Source organism: Lissotriton vulgaris, chromosome 11 (assembly GCF_964263255.1).
Source record: "Lissotriton vulgaris chromosome 11, aLisVul1.2, whole genome shotgun sequence".
In the NCBI taxonomy this organism is placed as follows: domain Eukaryota; kingdom Metazoa; phylum Chordata; class Amphibia; order Caudata; family Salamandridae; genus Lissotriton; species Lissotriton vulgaris.
Window position 1 is genome coordinate 530,653,486 of NC_141699.1, and position 19,854 is coordinate 530,673,339.

Consider the following 19,854-nt stretch of genomic DNA (forward strand, 5'->3'; position numbering starts at 1 on the left):
AGTCTGGCTACCATTACCTTCACTCAATGCTACAACATGAAGGAACTCTGCAGCACCTTCAACCGACCGGAAATATGACGTTACAATGCAAACAATTACAACGCATGCTTTTACAATGCAGTTTTTACATCACGACAACCATCATATCGTATGATTTTACAACTCACGCCATTAAAGGGCATTTTTATAAACTACCATTACAACACATTCCATTGCAACGCTTACAATTCCAATGCATACCATTACAATGCATAATGCTTTTAGGGCAACAGTAGGGTAAGTGTTGGATAGAGTAGGGGTAAAAATTACTATTCCATCTACCCCAAAACGCAGACTCACCCTAAAACAAAAAAATCTCCAATACTTACCTTACAATGAGTTGTAATGGCATGCATTGTAATGGTATGCGTTATAATGGAGTGCATTTTAGTGACATGCATTGTAATGGCATGTGTTGTAATGGCATGCAATATAAAGGCATTGGCATTGTAACAGTTGTGTTGTAAAAGCAGTTCGATGTAATGACTGCGTTGTAATGGATGTTTCCCCAACCGACCACCTCAGAGACACCATTATCGACTTTTTGCATCAGTTTCCTTACCAGCACTGTCTAAGTGGTAAAGTCGGCTCCCCTGTGACTCCAGCTTCAGCACCAGGGACAGACAGATCAACTCTGCACCCAGGCCCTACAAGCCAGGTAAAATTCAACTGACTGTTGTGGCCCTATCCTGAGACCCGCATCACCTTACCCTCGTGGGTTCCATGCCACTCGACCTGCAAGTGACAGATTGTCACCAGTGATTTTTACCATTGACCGTGATATTAAAGTTTTACAGTATTGATTTGCTCTGATTTATTTTCCTTAGAAAATCTATAACTCTGGTTATATTTATCCGATTGTCTATGTTTTGGCGTTTAAATATATATTAAAATCTATGTTGTTTTTTAAATAGGCATTACGTTTCTGTCGAGTCATGTTGATTACCTATCGTAAATGTTTGTACTCTGAAATGCTTAACACATGTTCCTCTAGTAAAGCCTGGCTGATCTGTGCCACACTACTAGGACTGAGCTCGGGATCCAAAGGATCCAAAGGACCTATTTTGGGGCATTGTGAAAGTGTTTCATAGTGAAGCCTAACCAGCCTTACTGCATAATACTCCACTTTCCTACAACTGCCTTCACTAGGATATATTTCTGAAGGCAGAATATTTGCCAAATCAATCCAATAAATAAGCAGATTGCTTTTTGAGGAAACTATTCAACAGAAGCTACTGGAAATTAGACGTTTCCATTTTTGACTAGCTAAAAAGAATATACAGATATTTTGGTATAGCTCTCTTCAGGTTGACAATTCAGCTAACCATATTTTTCAGCTAGAGACTTGAACTGGAAGCAGTCACTACAAATGCATTTCTTTAAGGCTGGTCGGGAGAAATTCAGTTTGAATTACCCCCTGTTTGTAATGATATCCAGGTGTTTAGCTCAAATTTGTCGCCTTTGACAAGGATGGTGGTTGTCACACAACTATGGAAAAGTCAACCTTGGTACCCGATCCTGTTATTACTATTCGCAGATTTTCTGACTCAACTGCTCCTTTTTCCTCATATGCCCAGGAGACCTCAGAGGCAGCTTCACAACCTAGCGGTCCAAAGGAAATTGCAGTTGGTTTCTTGGAGACTTTCAGTACACCCACACACATGCCTGGACTTTCAGAGGCAGCTTCAAGCTACAGCAATGCTTCATAGGCCTGTGGCACACTCGAGGAATATAAATCTGCTTGGCGATCTTGATATAACTGGTGTCTAGAAAGTGATAATAATCCAGTTTCAGTGGACATAATGGTTAATCTTAACTTTTTAGGCTTCTCTAGCACAGGGTCAAAATTCTTATAGGACTATTAATGGCTATAGATCGGCTATCTTTGAGGGTCATGATAAGTTCAACATCAAACCCATAGGAGAGCATCTACTGATATGTAGGTTGATGCCGGCAATAAAAGTTTGTGAATCCCTTCAAACTGAGATAATCATTTATTTAGGATTTCAATTTCAACGCTGTACTAAACTTGATTGAATCTTGGGTGGACAATGATGGTTTAACAATGAAACTTTTATCTGCCAAACATGTAATGTTACTATGTTCCATATCATTTAGGAGAGTTTCAGACATCAAAACTCCAAATGCTAATGGAAAGCAATTTACCAAAGATGGTAAACATGTTATTATTATTAGGCAAAATATTCTTCTACTTTTATGCATTTGCCATAGTTTTCCTCAGATCCCAATCTTTGTGTAGTGAGGTCTCTTAAGAAGTATTTGAAAGTAAATAATGATCTGAGAATGGAGTCTCCTCAATTATTGATAGCTTTGCCTATGCCCTATGCTCCAGTTTCTGCCACTTCTGTTTCGGTATATGGGTTGAATATGTTATGTCCTTAGCTAGATGTAGCAACAGTTCAGTTTGGAGTTCATCTATTGAGAGGTGTGATGGCGTCTGAAGGATTCTGGACAGGCGGCAGGTAAGATGGTATTCCTAAAGCATTTGACCTAGGGCATCAATATTTAAAACATTCCACTGCAAACCAAGAGAACATGCTTTGAGATCTGTCGTAAAATTGCTTTAAACATATTTAATATGAAGCTATGTCTTATAAAGAATTTGCACATTCTCCTACACAATAGTGAAAGAGAGTCCTAATATTTTTAAAGACAAAAAAGCGTTTATTATCCCAATGCTGTTTTTTTCCATCAGCCCTAATTATATGACTCTGTTTTGTAGCGCAAAACCCGAGTCAAATGTCAGGATAACAGTTCAATATCATTGGTGGACCAGATACAACCCTATACGGATAACGTATGGACTCTTCAAATGGCTTTTATACAGTCATGGGAGGAAGTTCTTTGAGTTTTTGGGGACTTAGCTTATTGTTGATTTTTTTTTGGATCATTCATGGTTTCTAAACATTTGTCACATCAAGAAAAGAGGGGGAGCCTGCTGTCATTGATGAAACAAATGAAGTCCACTCACTCTTCAAAAGGGACTATCCTTCCAGTAGTTGTTGTTCTAATTGGGGAAAGCAATAAGTTATCTTAAAATAACCCTCTTCCACCAAAAGGTACCTTGTTGGCATGCTTTATCATCAGGTTCTTCTTGCTGCTGGACGGGGCAAGTTATGACTCACAAAGACGTGGGGGCACTTTGTGAGGTGATTGCCATATACTATTGTGAGGGTGGAAGGGTCAAAAAAATGGTAAGGTTAAAAAATACCTGGAACCTAAACTTTATTAATTGCTGGGCAGGTATTGTTAAAAAAGGGGGGAAGGAAGTTACACTATACTTGATGTTTTTCTCCCTGGGCTACATTTTCCAAGCCTTCCCCTAAGGCTTTTCTTCAGGACCAAACACATGGATTCCTTTCCCCACTCCTTGATAATCTATTTGGTCTACTTGATGATTGTCAAGGTGAAACACGCAAGTTGTCATGCAACATACAATACCTAGTCAATATATTTTTTTTAAACGATATGTTTGGAGCCTACATAAGGCCCCATGAGCTTTTCACGGGAGGGGCGCTAGTAGTCACACAGTCATCAAAGCTGCACCCTCACTCTGCCTCTAAATGCCTACCTGTGCCTCCGAAGGTTTTTTCATATAAGATAGGAGGCTCAGTCCACAGCGAACCTAAACCTTTTTCTCCCCCCTGTTTGTTTTCGCCTGCAGTCATTAGCCATTTTATGCTGGATGACCTATTTGTTGTTAGTTGTCATTTTCTGCTCGACAAACTGAAATACATTATAAGTTATGTTGTTTTTTGTTAAAGAGCTGTGTAGCCAGTAAGAAGAGAGAATGGTATAATAATTGTCTCTTTTTCTTTAATAGAAACAGGACTGTCCTTCAATGTTTGCTAGAAGAACCTTCAATTTTCTTAAATGACATATTGCAGTATTTTTCACTTACATTATTACCAACTTGTTTATATAAGCTCGTAGAATTTTTATGTCATGTATGCCAACATATGTTTTTCTTTTTTCACCAGGAATGTTGAATTTACTGGCCCAACATTTGGAATAGCATTTGTGGGTGCAATGTGCAGCCCTGATTTGTCTGCTGTGGTTATTCAGGTAGGCTAATTCTTGAATTGTGTTCTTGGGAGTATGATATTTTTAAATATGCCTAAGACTGGATGCAGATTGTACAAATGTCCAGGCAGATATGGTGGAAAAGTGGACAGAAAGGAGACAAAGGACAAAAAAAGTAACTTACCCTACCACTTTCCTCGACTGCCTCCTTGGGAAGGCATTTTTTCTGATGACAGAGCTGATGCTCATTCTGCACTTAGGAAGACAGGCAGTAAGGAATAGATAATATGTTTCATTTGAAATTCTAGTTTGGTACCAGCATACTCATACCAACATACCAACATTTTTCTCATAAATAGGATAACCATCTCCTCAAGGATTGTACTTTGCTTTATGATCTGCTATGCATAAACTAGGAAGCAGCCTAATGAGCGCTCGTGGGACAATTGCACCAGGGCTGCAGGCGCTACTACTATTTTAGCCCAGAAGCTGTCTGTCCTGGACGTCTGGGTTTCCTCATGGTGACATGCTTCATCCTTCATCATTGGGGCCATACCAGCTCTCTACGAACTGGGGCGTGCTGCGACTTGCTAAGTTACGTAGGAGCACTTATTGAAGGACTATGTGTTGTGCAATGTGAGGTGGAGTGGGTGTTGGTGATTAAAAATACTGTTCTAGTGGGCCTCAAATAATTTTTAATCCTGCTCCTAGTTGGGTATGGTTAAAAATGGGGTAAACACTGTGTACTAAACTATGATGAGAAAGGAATCAGTGTACGGTCGACATGTTTCGAGCTTCCCCTAGCTCTTCCTCAGGGTCACACAGGGACCAGCCCTGTATTTGTCACTCCTAATTTAACCTAATAGGAAAACAAACATAAACAAGCAATTGAAATAATAATGTACGCTGCTACTAATAAAAACATGCGTTTAAATACATACGATTCCTAATTCTCGTAGTATATCTGAAAAAATAAATGGAAAGAAATTAGAATTAAAACCCCCCTCCTTTGAGCGGGGGTACACAATATTCCTGACAATTTTGCATATCAATATGGGTGGATTGCTCCATATTGGTGCGCGCAGACTCTCAGCGTTCTAGTGAGTGAGCCTAGAAATAAATTTGGTGATGGTGCAAGGTGTGAATTCACACATAAAAACAACACAGGACTTTATATGACAATTAAAACACACACGTTATTTCACACAAATGACAACATCATTTCGTAATTATAGTGCGCATTATTAATTGTCAATGTGCCTAATAGCACTTCATGGTCTCGGAGGGCGTCGGTGTCTCCTATGAAACAATTCTAATATGAGGCATGAAAATGGGGAGAGAAAAAGAACGGCTGTGATTGTTTGCTGTTTTTTTGTAAAGGAAGAAATCGCTAAAGAACCTTTGAAATTGGCTGCGAGGGTGTTGCCTTGACCCTCGTTGGTTGTGCAACCTGTTCGGTAAAGAAGGAACTTACTTCAAACTCGGAGACGCCGTGCTCAAACACCTAATCAGCTTCCCTGCCGGACCGCATCTTAGCGTGTCTAGTGGCGGGGGAGCTTAAAGGACTTCCGCGTTCCGTGTTTGCCGCGTGTGGTGGCAAGCCTAAACCATCAATTGATTAATAATGGTCACCACCGTTTGGCAAGTGTGGCGGCCATCTTGGGTAGGTCACGGTGCAAACCACGATCATGGTTGTTGCTGTATGACGATTATTTAGTAATGCTTAATATTACAACCCAAAATTGTTGTAAATTCTGGCCGAACTAAATTATTTACACTTGAAGATGTTGTCATTGTCGGTAATTTTCATAGTCAGTGATGACAGAATGAGCCAGCATAGGGCTGGCATAGGAGTCTTTGTCTCTGATTTTTTGCCAAATCCAGGTTTAGATTTACTTTTAATGGTGGTCACAATAGTGTATACAGCTATTACAGTCGATCAATAGGTCGTAGTATTGTGAGGTGGTTGTTATTATACTGGGGTTGTTGTGAACCATACACTGTATTTGGTTTTGGAAAACAATCCAAATTCCAAAGGTGGTAAAAGCTTAAGGGTGACCATTACATTGTGCCCTTAGTGCAGATTGGGAGGAAGGGTCGTTCTGCCGATTTTTGACAACACTGGATCTGGAATTAGGTGAAAGCGCCCCAAGGTATATCGTCATTGAGTCCTTATGTGTCGGTGCGGAGTTTAAACACTTATCGCTGTTTGCGTTCATCTAGTATTTTCTCAAGGTTCTCTTTTTGCTTAATGTGTTCCAACACTACCCATTTGAGATCATTGGGTGTGTGTTGTTTGTCAATGAAGTGACTTGTCATTCTCGTGGTTGCCCGTTGCATCTAATGTTGCTTCTATGCTCCACTATTCATGTGCTCACCTATCTTGTCGTCTTTCCTATGTAGTGTAGGCTGCAGGTGCAGGTAATCAAATAGATCACTCCTGTGGTATTGCAGTTGGTAAACTGACGTAATTCCCATGTTGTGTTGTTATTTAGGGTTACCTTTTTGGTAGCTGTGGTCAGGTGGCATACACTACAATTAAAGCAGGGGTAATGTCCTGCTGGTAAAGGGTGTAGTCTCTGGGTGTTACTTTCTTGTGTGCCTGTGGGTCTTGGTCTAGTGTGTACCAGTTGATTTTTCAGGTTCATTTCACGTCTATGGCTGAACTTAGGTGTAGGTATATGAAGTCCGCCACTGTTCAGAGTTTTCCAGTGTTTTTTCACTATCTTGGTGACCTGGTCAGATGCTGTATTGAAGGTGGTGATGCATATGGGTCTTTTGTTTACTGTATCATTGGTTATTTTAGGTTCCAGAAGGGCTTCCCTGGTATTGTTGCCTGCTCTCTTTTTTGCTTTAGTAACCAGGTGTTTGGGGTAGTTGCAGGGTTATGAGTTTGTTGCTCATATCCTTAGCTTGTGTTATGTAGGACTGTTTGTCAGTGCAATTTCTTCTAAGTCTAAAGAATTGTCCAAATGGAAGGTTCTGTTTGAGGTGTCTGGGTGGAAGCTGTCATATGTCAAAAGGCAGTTCTTAGCCGTGGGTTTAAAATGTGTTGTGGTTGCTAGTATACCTTGTCTACCCCAGATGTTGAGGTCCAAGAAGACTAGATGAGACCTGCTCATTGTGTGTGTGAATTTCAAATAGCTGTCTTGTGTGTTGAGCCACAGGAAGAAGCTATTCGCTTCATCTTCAGTGCCTTGCCAAATTAACAGAACATTGTCTATATACCTCTTCCAAATTTTTATATGCTGTAAGTGGGGGTTATTCGTATTCAAGATCTTATGTTTGTGTGTGTAACTGTATGGATGGGTAAGTGGCTGTGTAATTGACTGAATGGGTGAGCGAGTAGCCCTATGGATGACTGACTCCGTCTGTAATTTGGCTGTATGGGTGTATGAGTAGATATGTCACTGGCTGTATTAGTGAGTGAGTGGGTGTATATTTGGCTGTATGGGTGACTGAGTGGATGTGTGTGTTGATCTATGAATCAGTGTGTGGCTATGTAAGTTCTGGTATGGATGTGTGAATGGGTTTTGAGAATTTTACTGTGGAAGTTGGAGTGGGTGTATGAAAAGTTATTTGGGGTGTGTCAGAAATTTTGTGGCTGATGTCATTAGTGATGTACCTTGAGATGTCATCGGTGATGTCACTAGCCATGGCATGAGTGATGTAACATGTGAGGTCATAAGCAGTGCATTGTGGGAGTGCGAGTTATAGTTAGTTCACTAACTATAACTGCTGAGTTTCTCTGGTTTTGTTCAAGTGAAACATCAGCCTAACTATAACGTTCCTGTAACTTTTGTTTTTTCAGTACATTTCTAAGATTTTTTTTCAATCTGTTTCCTAACAATAACGACCCTGTAACCTTTGGCTTTATTCAGTGAATTTCTAAGGTTTTTTAAATGTTAATTCCTAACTATACCATCCCCGTAACCTTTGTTTTTTTTCAGTGAATGTCTATGTTCTTTTTAAGTAGGACTTACATTTAAAGAGTGGTGGGGAAAAGGGGCAGGGCTTCCGGCAAGCTTTAAGAAATCCCACTGTGTATGACTTGAAGAAGGTACCAGGAGTACTTCTTGGACCCTAAGGTCCCTCAGAAGTAAAGTAGACTTCATCCCCCAACCAATATCGCGCCAGGATCCACGTTTGCAGAGTGTTGGAAAAAGGGGGAGTGGCACGCAAAGAGCTCTTACCAATCCCGCTGTGTGGGACTTACCTGGAGGTAACAATAGGGGTAGTTGCCCCCCAAGGAAGTCATTGGGGGCCAACTACCCCTCCTGTTATCTCCAAGAAAGTAATTTTGAGAACACATCAAAGTACATTGATTACTTCCTCAATCCTATTGTAAAAACGTTACCATCATATATCCAGGATATCTCAGGCTTTTTACGGAGGATATTTGTTGTGAGGCGGGAAGGAGATATGTTTCTCATGAGTATGGATGTCACAATTCTTTATACAAGTATGAGAAATAGTGATGGTGCTAGGGGCTGCAAAGTCTTTTCTAAGGATGAGGCCCATGAAATTTGTAGAACACAATGAGATGTTATTAACAATGATGGAATGGTGTCTATAAAATAATATGTTCATTTTTAGCAATGTCTTGTACGATCAATTGTACAGAACAGCTTTGGGCACCTGCTACGCCCCCAGATGTGCTATTTTGCATATGGGCTGGTCAGAGGAGCAGGTGCTCTGCATCATGAAGGAATGGATGGAACATATTGTCTTAGAAGTAAGGTTCATAGATGATATTGTTCCTAATATGGAGAATGACAAAATCTGAAGCAAATGCTTTTGTGGTAAATATTCATCTAGCTTGAATCTAAAATTTACCAGCAAGATATGTAAGACAGAGATCGAGTTTTTAGATGTGCTGGTAAAAGTTGAGGGGGAATCCTTGGTAACTACTGTGTATACAAAAACCCATGGCAGGAAATGGAAGTTTATACACATATAGCAGTCATCCAGCGCTCCTAACCTAAAGCATTCCCGTTGGTGATTTCTGCAAGGCCCATAGACTCTGCAGCACAGAGGACGAGTGCACTAAAATTGAGGTAGATAGGATGACACACTTTAGTGCTACGGGGTTCTCAGATAATATCATTAAGATAGCAGCTACAAGTGCTAGATCAAACAAAAGAGAAGTAGCATTATTAGCACCCTTGAAAAAACAGAAAATAAAGACAAGGGAGCAGAGATGTGTCACAATGCATAATGTGGAATACCTTCAGCTATGTGCTGTATTGCAAAGACACTGGCATATAATAATTATAACCCAATTATTGGCCAAGATCTCTCAAGTCAACCTCAGATGAGGTTAAGAAGAGCAAGATCCTTCGGGAACCAATTGGCCAAGAGTAAATTGACTCCTGTAATACCTAAGAATATTTGACTTACCCAGAAGGAGGATTTCACCAAATGCATACACTGCAAAGCATGTCAGCATGAACAAAATATAACACAAATTGTAACACTGTTTAATTCCACAAGAAAAGTGAGAGGCAGACTCACCTGTAAAAGTGAATATGTACTTTACATGCTCAAATGCCTCTTCCCCAATGTCTACATAGGCAGCACCACACTCTCCGCGTATTCTACAACACATGAGAGCCATCACCAATAAGAATAGAACATACCCAGTAGCTAGACATTTCGAAAAGCAACATAACAGTATTAAAACATTCATGACATATAGTTGTATTGCCCAGATCCCAAAGATCTAGACAGGAGGAGATAGGGAATAAAAACTTAGACAACTGGGAACAAGGATCATATGGGACATGGACAGTAAGGACTTGTCAGGCCTGAACATGCATGAAGAGTTGCACGCAAGCCTAAGGTGATGGGAGGCTCCCTCTCCCAGCATTCAACGTCTAGATTTCTATTCACATTTAAGATGTATGTAATATTGCACTTATAGGGTGAAAGAAGGTATAGGAAATACTTTTCTCATATGGAAATTTAACAGAGGCAGTACTGTTTTCATAGGAGGTGCAACAATGTAAAACATGCTGAATAATTCAGATATGATTGTTTATAATGGGATGTAGTTTCTAATGAATTCACTGATGATATGTTGTAGCATTGGTTTTACAACAGATGTTTCTAAAATTGCTTAATTCATTCATATTACGTAGCCCACTAGGGTGCTATCACCTCAATAGCGAGAACAGAAAGTATTAATCATCATTGTGTAGATTGATTCTTGGACCATTTTGGCGGTATCATGCAGTGGTATGGATAAACCTAATCAGTTCTGTTGATATTACTTGCAAATACACTGAGAAGATACACATCAATTGAGGCTTTTATGAAGGTTGCATAGAAATAGAAATGTTGAAATCAATTTAATTTCCCATATTATTCATAATTTAATGTTTGAATTAATGTGCATATATATCTATATCTATACCTATCTATCTGTGTATATATATATATATATATATATATATATATATATATATATTTTTTTTTTTTTTTTTCTAAAAAATAACTTATCAACATGAAATATGTAATTCTTTCAAAATGATATGAAACAGTATAGTAGGTCTGAAATTTTAAGCAAGTCAAATAAATCAGACTTCATTCATTTGTATATAATTTGCACCTTACAAGATGTCACCCATAGAATGAAATTAAATTGTGAAATTCTATTAACCTTACACGTTGCATTGTGGGTATGTCACATTGTGGTATTTACTGTAAGAAAACAATATAGTGACTGATCGTGAACAAGGTTGAGTCTGGCGGCCGGAATGCGTTGATTGAAAATAAATGAATAACTTGAAAAACTCAGCTTGTAGTGCAGCTTTTGAATTAAAATTGAAGGCCAAAATGTGTATTATATTGTATATAATATTGAATTCTGGGTCTTGCAGTTCCCACGAACAGCGAGTAGTGAGCAGGCATCCAATGAGTGGGTATGGTGGAATCCATCCAATGGGACAGTGGCAGGTCTTTTGAAAAGCAGGTGAACAAGTCTCCTGAACATCTTTTGCATCTGAGGAAGGGCGTTCTTGCCGAAATGCATTATGCTGTACATCCAATAAAGAGTTTCCACTGGTTTCCCCTCTGTGGCCTCTACTTTGTCGCTGATGGCGGTGTTGCTGTGCGATATATATATATTTATATATATCACAACACTTTCCCTTGGAATAGAGATTTCCTCACCGCACTCGCTGCCACTTTGTGACAAGCAATAATGCTCATTCCTCCATCGATAGTTCAGTTTCATCAACTTTTATTCGACTATCAGTTTGAATAATCATAAAAAGTACAAGGTTAAAAAATTTTTAAACACACAAGTGCGAAAACGGTGAAATCACAAAGAAATTAGTCACAGTATAAAAGGCATTTAAGGTAGTGAAATAATTTTTGCAATTTTACAAGTTTTAACGGTACTGGTTTAACTAGTGATATTACGACGTATTGTTATGACTGCTTTAAGGAAAGTCACTATAAGTTTGGCTTCATGTGGCGATTTTAAAGATTGCAAATAAGAGAATGCTGGGTAGGATTGTCTGAGTTCACTGGACCGGAGAATAGGGATGATCCATGTTTTCCTTGGTAGTTTATAGTATTTGCAAAAAAGGACGACATGGATCGTGGATTGTGGGGAGATTCCATCACAGGGGCACCCCATCAAGTTACGGGACCAATTTCCCATTTCCGGAAATGAGACCAAACGAAAGAAAATGTTAAAGCGTAGTCTTGTAAGTAAAATCTTTTCGTAATTGGATAAAAAATACGTCAGATATGGCTGAATAACTTTTCCGGACTGTAGTGCACAGATTTTTCCATTTTGTGGTTTAGTGTTCTCTGCCTGGTTATGAAGGTCTTTCAGATGGCCCAGACACATTAACTTTAGTTGTTTCCTGGAAATATCTTCCACTGAGGGAGGTTCATCAAAATAGTGTTCGCAGTTCAGGTCTTTGAAGAAATTACATATATAGTTTAGCCACAGGATTTTCCGCCAGTTTTTCAGGCCTAAGCAGTCAGTGATGAGGGAGCGAGTTAGATGGCTTTCAGGATTGCACCATATTCGATGCCACAGTAAGATGGGCTGGCATCGGATGGTGTCAATGATGTGTTCCATGCCAAGCTCCCGGTGTGAGGCTAATATCGGGGAGCTTTGAGGGAGGGCTAGGATGTATTTTATAAAAGCATTTTCAGTGACCTGTAGCTGGTCAATACGTCCGTGGCCCCAAATTCCAGCTCCATAAGTGGCCACGCTATGGCATTTTGCATAGTATATGGTCAAGAGTCAAGGTGGAGCTGGTTTCCCCAATTTCCTCGAAAATGAGGTTAGTGCTGAGGTTGCACGGCGGAAATGTAGATTTCTGGCTTCGATTGCCTTTTGCCAGTTCATCGCATCATCCACTAAGATGCCCAGGTATGGATAAACCGAGGTTTTGTCCAGTTTATTGTTGTTGACCATTATGGGTTTGGAAGTTTTAGTCCTGGGGCCGATGTTCATTGTGAACGTTTTTTTTATGTTAATTTTGAGACCGAGTGAGTCCATGAAAGTTGTGTATTTGTTAAGTTGTAGCTGGAGTTGATTTAATGTCCGTGCTAGAATTACTGAATCATCAGCATACAGGAGAGTGGGTATCGGGCGATGATTTATCTGGGGCAAGTCCTGGCTCCCTTCCAACATAGCCTGTTCAAGCCCATTTGTGTATAGGTTGAACAGGAAGGGAGCCAGTACACATCCCTGCCTTACTCCCTTCGTTATTTGAAAAGGTTGTGACAGTTCGCCGCTGGTACCAAATCGTACTCGGGCTTCAGCATTTGTGTAAAGTTCTCTTAAGAAAGTTAATATCGGAGGGTCCACACCAAGGTCGGTTAGTATTTGCCAAAGTTTCGCATGCTGGACGCAGTCAAATGCCGCACTTAGGTCGACATAGACAAGGAAGATGTTACCTCCTTTGGCGCGAGCATATTTTCCAGCCAGAAGAACAAGGTTAAGGGCCTGCTCCACGGTCCCGAGCCCCTTCTGGAAACCGTATTGCAGGTCGGTTATGATGTTATTCTCCCGGGCCCAAGATTGTAGTCGGTCCAGGAGTAATCGGCCTGCAATCTTGCCCATGGAGTCCAGAAGGGAGATTGGTCTGTAGCAGACGGGATCGTTACGGTCGTCTTTTTTTAAAATAGGTAGTAGAATTGAGGTTGACCATGAGTGAAAGAGACCAGTTGAAGCTACTGCTGACATGACCCGTGTGATTATTCTTGACCAAAAGTCTGCGTCATAAAGGATCAGGTCCATTGGAACCCCATCAGGGCCAGGGGCCTTGCCAGTTTTTGAAGCCCTGATTGCTTTTATGATTTCGTTAAGGGAGAAATGTATCTTGATCGGGTAGATGTTGTTTTCCTCCGGCCGGGCTTCTTGTGTTGAATCATTTGGTACGGAATCTGATGGTGTTCCAAAGATTTTTGTAAAGTGGGAGACCCAGTCATCCTCAGTTATTGCCACGTCAAGGTGATCAGGGTCTGTGCTGTTGGCCAAAAAGGGAGATCGTATGGTTTGCCAAAATGCAGTGCTATCTTTCCTTCGGGCGCTGTCATGTAAACGTTGCCAAAGATCTAGTTTAATTTGTTTTTGCGGTCTTGCCGAGCAGAGTTATATTTTTTCCTTAAGTGAGAGATTTCGTGGGGGTCTCTCGTGGGCTTGCGCAGAGCTTCTTTGAGGGATGTAAGTGCCTTCCGACAAGCGGTGTCAAACCATCTCGTGGTGGGGGGCTTGATCTTGTTTTTTAGGTTGACAAATAGTTCATCCCTTATTGTTTCCTGGATGCTTTAGAAACAGCTGATGATTATATGCGGTGGCGTCTCCAGGGACATGCATTTGGATAGCCATTGGTCTGTTTTTCCGAGGACCCTCTGTGTCATCTCTTCTGGGTCAATCTTTGCCCATTTGATTGAATACCCGTTCAGTTTGTTCATGGACACTGAATGTTGATCAAGAGAACTGAGCTTTGCAGGGTGTACTCCTGCTTTTATAATGTTGATTGTCACGCTAAGCGGATAATGGTCACTTATTGGGTTTGTCCCAATTTCGTAATTTGTTAGCTGCCCATTGAGTGAGTTTGAGGCTATTATATAGTCAATAGTTGTGGAGTAGCCTCGCCCATGGAAGGTGGGTAAGTAATCCTGCTGCGGGTCAACTAGTTCGTTAACAAAATCCATATCTAGGGAGAATAGGATTTCGTTAAGTTTGACACCGCATGTCGAATGGGCGAAGTGAGGCGTAGGGTTCCCAAGTTCGTTCTGGAGACCACAATTTCCATTTTTGTGGTTTGGACACAGAGGGAAGTTGAAGTCGCCACCCCAAATGAAATAGGTTGAAGGTATATTGTTGTCATTTTGGAGTGAAGTTAGGAGTGCGGTTATCTCTTCTAGGTTTGACCAGCATTCCAGAGTGCCTGAGTTATTGTAATAGTTTATGAGTATATGATTATTGTCTTTGGGTGCTTTTATCTGCGCGATTTGCAAGATTTGGAAAGTAGGTGACTCCTTTAATAGTTTCACTCTGAAAGGGAGGGTATTAGCGACATAGGTCGTGAGCCCCCCCTTTGGTCTGCCCATGTTTCCAGGTACTGCTGGGGTAAAGAAAGTTTTATATCCCGCAAGATGTAATGGGATTGTGCACCAGGTTTCTTGCAGACACAGTATCTGATGTTGCTTTGCTGTGTCAAGCCACGAGGCCGATGTTATTTTTGAGGTCAAACCTGCAATGTTCCAATATGCGGCAGAGAAGCTCAGGTTTGTGGTGTCTACCGACACAAGTGGTGAAGTTAGCGGGATGTTTGCAGTCTTGGTTTCTGGTAATTGTTGTGGGTTGACCTGTGGGAGTTTGACGGGAACTTTAGCAGCTACAATTGGCTGTTGGGACAAGCCGGAAGTGATTTCGTCTTCAAGTGGAAAGGTTGTATAGGTGACTTTCTTGGAAATATTTGAGGACGTAGTTAGCAATTCCTGGGGAGCGTTTTTATGGTTATCGGAAAGGAACTCTGAGAAGGCTATGTGCTGTGTACGGATAGCTGGTTGTGGTGTGATAGTAATGTTGGTGTGTTTAGGTTCTGCCCTGAGTGGTCAATCGACCATCTCTAGACAGTCAAAGCGGTTTTGCGTAGGAAAGCCCTGCCAGCCTTCGTAAGTTTGACAGGGTCTTTCATGTCGGTATTGCCTCGGCCGTTCTCTCGGGCCGTTTCTGCCTCCGTATTCATATGTATACTCCATCTGGTTCCATGGCTCTTGGTTCCATGGTTCTTTGGGGATCTGGTGCGAGGACCAGGGCGGGGTGTTGCGGTGCTGTCTCGCTGGGGGATAGAAGAAAGAAAGATGCCTGCGCATCGATCCCCCCCTTTTTTTCCAGCGAGGGCCAGGCGCAAATGTAATCCACTGCGGAGGGGTCTCTGCATGTTACTATAATACAGTCTCCGCGGGTCGTTTTTGTTGTTTTGCCTACCCAGACTACCCTGTGGACTGTGGAGATCCCTCCTGAAAGATGGGATTCTAAGGGTCTGTTAATGCTTAACCATTGCATGACCTTGTTTTTAAGTGACCATGCAGTTTCGGGTGTGTCATCGGTTAGCTCTGGTACGCCTGTAAGTACTATTGTGTAGGGAGTGGCTTCCGGAGGCAAATGGGCTGGACGTCTGGTTACTGGTGTTTTTTTGGTAATATTCTTGGGGGACGGCTGGGAGGCAACTGGTTTCGTGGAAGAGGTACTGGCTTGTTTTCAGGATGAATTTTGCTAGAATTATTTGTCGCTAGTCCTGGAGTATCTACGGTGGCTGAGTTAGTGTTTTGAGTCTGTTGGTTTGGTACAGCAGTGGTTTTACTCCGCTGTGGTTGAGGCGTTGTGGTTGGCAAATTTTGGTTTGCAGTGTTTTGTTTATAATTTTTTGGGGGTAAGGTAGCTGGATTTGAGCGTTTTGATGCTTTGGGTTGTTGTGCTTGGAATTGCGTTTTAGATGACTGTGGTGGATTTCGCTGACCCTTTGTTTCTATGCGCGTATTGATGTCGAGGAGTGTTGCGGAGATTATGGTCAACTGAGCTTCTATATTTCTAATACTGAGTTGAATGGGTTTCAGGTATTGGAATAAAAGGTCTTTTGTTGTGGTCAAAACTTGCGAGGTGACTTTACATGTTCTGCAGAGATTATCGGTAGCCTCATTAGAAATTGCCAAAAGAGGAGGGTTGGTTGCAGAGGGAAGTAGTGTGTTTTGTTGCATTGTGAAGTTTGGATGGGTTGCAGCATGATCTGAACAGGGAGCTGTGGTTGCTGCGTTTTCAGCAGTTATTGTGTTTTTTTGTTTTGGGATAGCTCCTTCCCTTTCTCCTTGAAGGTGCAGGTTAACGTTTGTCTGGGCTTCCGCCTGAGTTTGACAAGCCACCAGGTCGGGGGTTGCTTCCAAATCGTCAAAAGTTAGTGAGAGGTCGGACTCGGACTGTGTTACAGAGAGATCTACTATGGATGGCACTGTTTTTATGTCAGGAGCTGACAAGGTCACGGGAAGGGAACAGTTTTGGGAGTTAAGATGAATAGGAGAGGTGGCATTTGCTATGGCGCCAAGAGAAGATCGTTTTGCGTTCACGTTCATGAGGTCTAGTGACACTCTCTTTTCCATCAGGGCAATACTCTGATTTATTACCTCATGTGTCCGTGAAATGAAAAGGTCAATTGGACCCGTTATTTGAGCTACCTCCTGCGCATGTTTGGATTTGGACTTTGAGGTACTCCTAGTTTTCGGTGGCATGATGTTGTCCGCTGGCTCTTGTTTCGGTGATGAAAGGGAGGTGAAAGGGAGGTGGCCCGGTCCGGTCGCTACCGGGCACTAACGGGCAACAACGGGCCCGCCCTTGGCCCGGGATTCGCCCGGGCTGCGACCCGCGTGCGTCCCGCGTTGCGTGAGGCAGTCTTTCTTTTATAGCTATGAGGTAGAAGGGGGGGCGTGGCACTGGGAGGGGGCGCGGCTCCCTCGGGAAGAGGACCAGCTGTTGATGTTGCTTGCTGGTCCTCGCAGTCCCGGGGCCGCACCTCTCACCTCCTCTGCGGCCTCGCTCTCGCGCTGCTCCTCGCGTCGGTGGTGTGTTCAGAAAAGCGGCAGGTATGCAAGTAGGCTGCTCCTGCAGCGAATGACAGAGTTCTGGGCAACAGGAAACAAGAAACCTCTATGCGAGCGGCACCCGCAAAGCGGGGGACGCGAGAGGTTATGGACGCGACAGGGGGCGTGGCACTGGGAGGGGGCGCGGCTCCCTCGGGAAGAGGACCAGCTGTTGATGTTGCTTGCTGGTCCTCGCAGTCCCGGGGCCGCACCTCTCACCTCCTCTGCGGCCTCGCTCTCGCGCTGCTCCTCGCGTCGGTGGTGTGTTCAGAAAAGCGGCAGGTATGCAAGTAGGCTGCTCCTGCAGCGAATGACAGAGTTCTGGGCAACAGGAAACAAGAAACCTCTATGCGAGCGGCTCCCGCGAAGCGGGGGCCGCGAGAGGTTATGGACGCGGCAGGGGGCGTGGCACTGGGAGGGGGTGCGGCTCCCTCGGGAAGAGGACCAGCTGTTGATGTTGCTTGCTGGTCCTAGCAGTCCCGGAGCCGCACCTCTCACCTCCTCTGCGGCCTGGCTTACGCACTGCTCCTCGCGTCGGTGGTGTGTTTAGAAAAGCGGCAGGTATGCAAGTAGGCTGCTCCTGCAGCGAATGACAGAGTTCTGGGCAACAAGAAACAAGAAACCTCTATGCGATCGATAGTTCACGGGGAACGATTATCAAAAACGTGTTTGATAATTGTTCCCCGTGAGCTTGGTCTCGGCTGAGACTGAAATGATTTGGGTTATTGTGTTGGCAGCTTTTGTGAAAATAAACACCCTTGAACTATCGATAGAGGAATGAGAATTATCGCTTGTCACAAAGTAGCAGCGAGTGCAGTGAGGAAATCCCTATTACAAGGGAAAGTGTGGTGATATCTATAACGGCTTGATCCTACCGTACTCGACACGCACCACTCAAGAAGCGCCCAGCAGCCTAAAAAACTGAACCAGGTTGAAAGGAATATATATATATATATATATTCACTGAAAAAAACATCGGTTTCACACCAGTTATAGTTAGGAATTAGCATTTAAAAAACCTATTAAATTCACTGAAAAAACCATAGGTTTCACACCAGTTATAGTTAGCTGGAAATTTTACTGACATAAAACCATTGAAATTCCCACGTTATAGTTAGTTGGACTCACTATAACTTGCGCGCCTGCAATGCACTGCTGATGACGTCACATATTACATCACTCATGACATGGTCAGTGACATCACTCATGACATCACTGATGACACCATCCAGTGAATGTGTGTCTTTCTGAAAAATAAATATGTTTTATATATGTATTTGTAAAGGTCGATGGAAGAATAAATGGTTAAATAAGTATGTAAAGGATGTTTTTTTTTTTAAATGATTGGCTAACTGCCTTATTGAGTGTATCTTAGTGAATACATATATAAGCGAGTAACTTTTAAATATTGAAATATATGTATCAGTGTTTCACTTTGTGTATAAGTGGCTGCATGGGTTGGTGACTGACTCACTGTTTGTATGTTTTTTAAAGACAGCCTATGTGCAGGACTGTATGGATGGATGAGGGTGTATATGTGTGTGTTAGTGAGTGAATGACTGTCTCACTAGTGTCTTTATCAGTAACTACCTATGTTTTAATCTAGTATATGTGAGTATTGATGTATATAAGTGAGTATATGTGAGAGCGAGAGATTATAAGAGTTCCTTTTTAAATAAGTATGTGTTTCTATAAGTAATTGTTTAAGAGAGTAAGTATGTGTAAATTTCCATAGAAGTAAAGTAGTAGTGTGTGTATAGTTGTATATGCAAATAAATGGATGTTCAATAGTTTATTTGCATGTGTGAGTAACTTTTGGATGACTGCCGGTGTGTAACAGGATGTATAGTTGTATCACTATATATGATGAGTGCGTATATGTATGAGTGACTATATAAAACTGTTGGTGAATGAGTGGATGTGTATATAGATGATGGAATTACTGTTTTGGTTGTTGTAACTGGTATGGGTATCTCCATTTTATTGAAAATGTTAGTTTCTACTTTTGAATATGTGTTTCAAGGGTTACATTAAACTGAAAGGAGGTCTGTCAGTGTGTCACAAGGATGGTGTCATCAGTGATGTCATGAGTGATGTCACTGACCATGTCATGAGTGATGTAATATGTGACGTCATCAGCAGTGCATTGCAGGCGCGCAAGTTATAGTGAGTCCAACTAACTATAACGTGGGAATTTCAATGGTTTTATGTCAGTAAAATTTCCAGCTAACTATAACTGGTGTGAAACCTATGGTTTTTTCAGTGAATATATATATATATATATATATATATATATATATATATATATATATATATATATATATATATATTTAACACCTACTGGTGGTCCCCAGTAGGTATTTATAGTTAGGACCTATTTTCCATAGGAAATCCGTAACATTCTATACCCAATACATTTGGTGCAGGTTCACGAATCTTCGCGAAATTTTAAAAACTTTTTGCCAGTTCTGGTCCACTCCTATCCTAAGAGTCTCGGGGTGATTCGTCAAGCGGGGGCCCAGAAAAAAGGGGGTCCAAAACGTGTTTTCCCCATGCAATTTTCCTTACAAACTTTTAGTCGCAGCTACAGCCCGAACTGCTGAACGGAATTACACCAAATTTGGCAAAGAGGTAGTCCTTGGTTCAGACTCATGCCTT

At 41.9% G+C, this 19,854-nt stretch overlaps 1 protein-coding gene across 1 annotated transcript in view; it reads left to right on the forward strand.

Moving 5' to 3' along the window:
• The window catches only part of LOC147683102 (disintegrin and metalloproteinase domain-containing protein 28-like), a 3,314,421-nt gene that overhangs the window by 1,489,195 nt on the left and 1,805,372 nt on the right, over nucleotides 1–19,854 (forward strand). Inside the window, exon 6 of the mRNA XM_086942499.1 lies at nucleotides 4,041–4,125. Coding sequence (XP_086798625.1) covers nucleotides 4,041–4,125 — 85 coding nt within the window. The remainder of the gene's footprint in view (nucleotides 1–4,040; nucleotides 4,126–19,854) is intronic.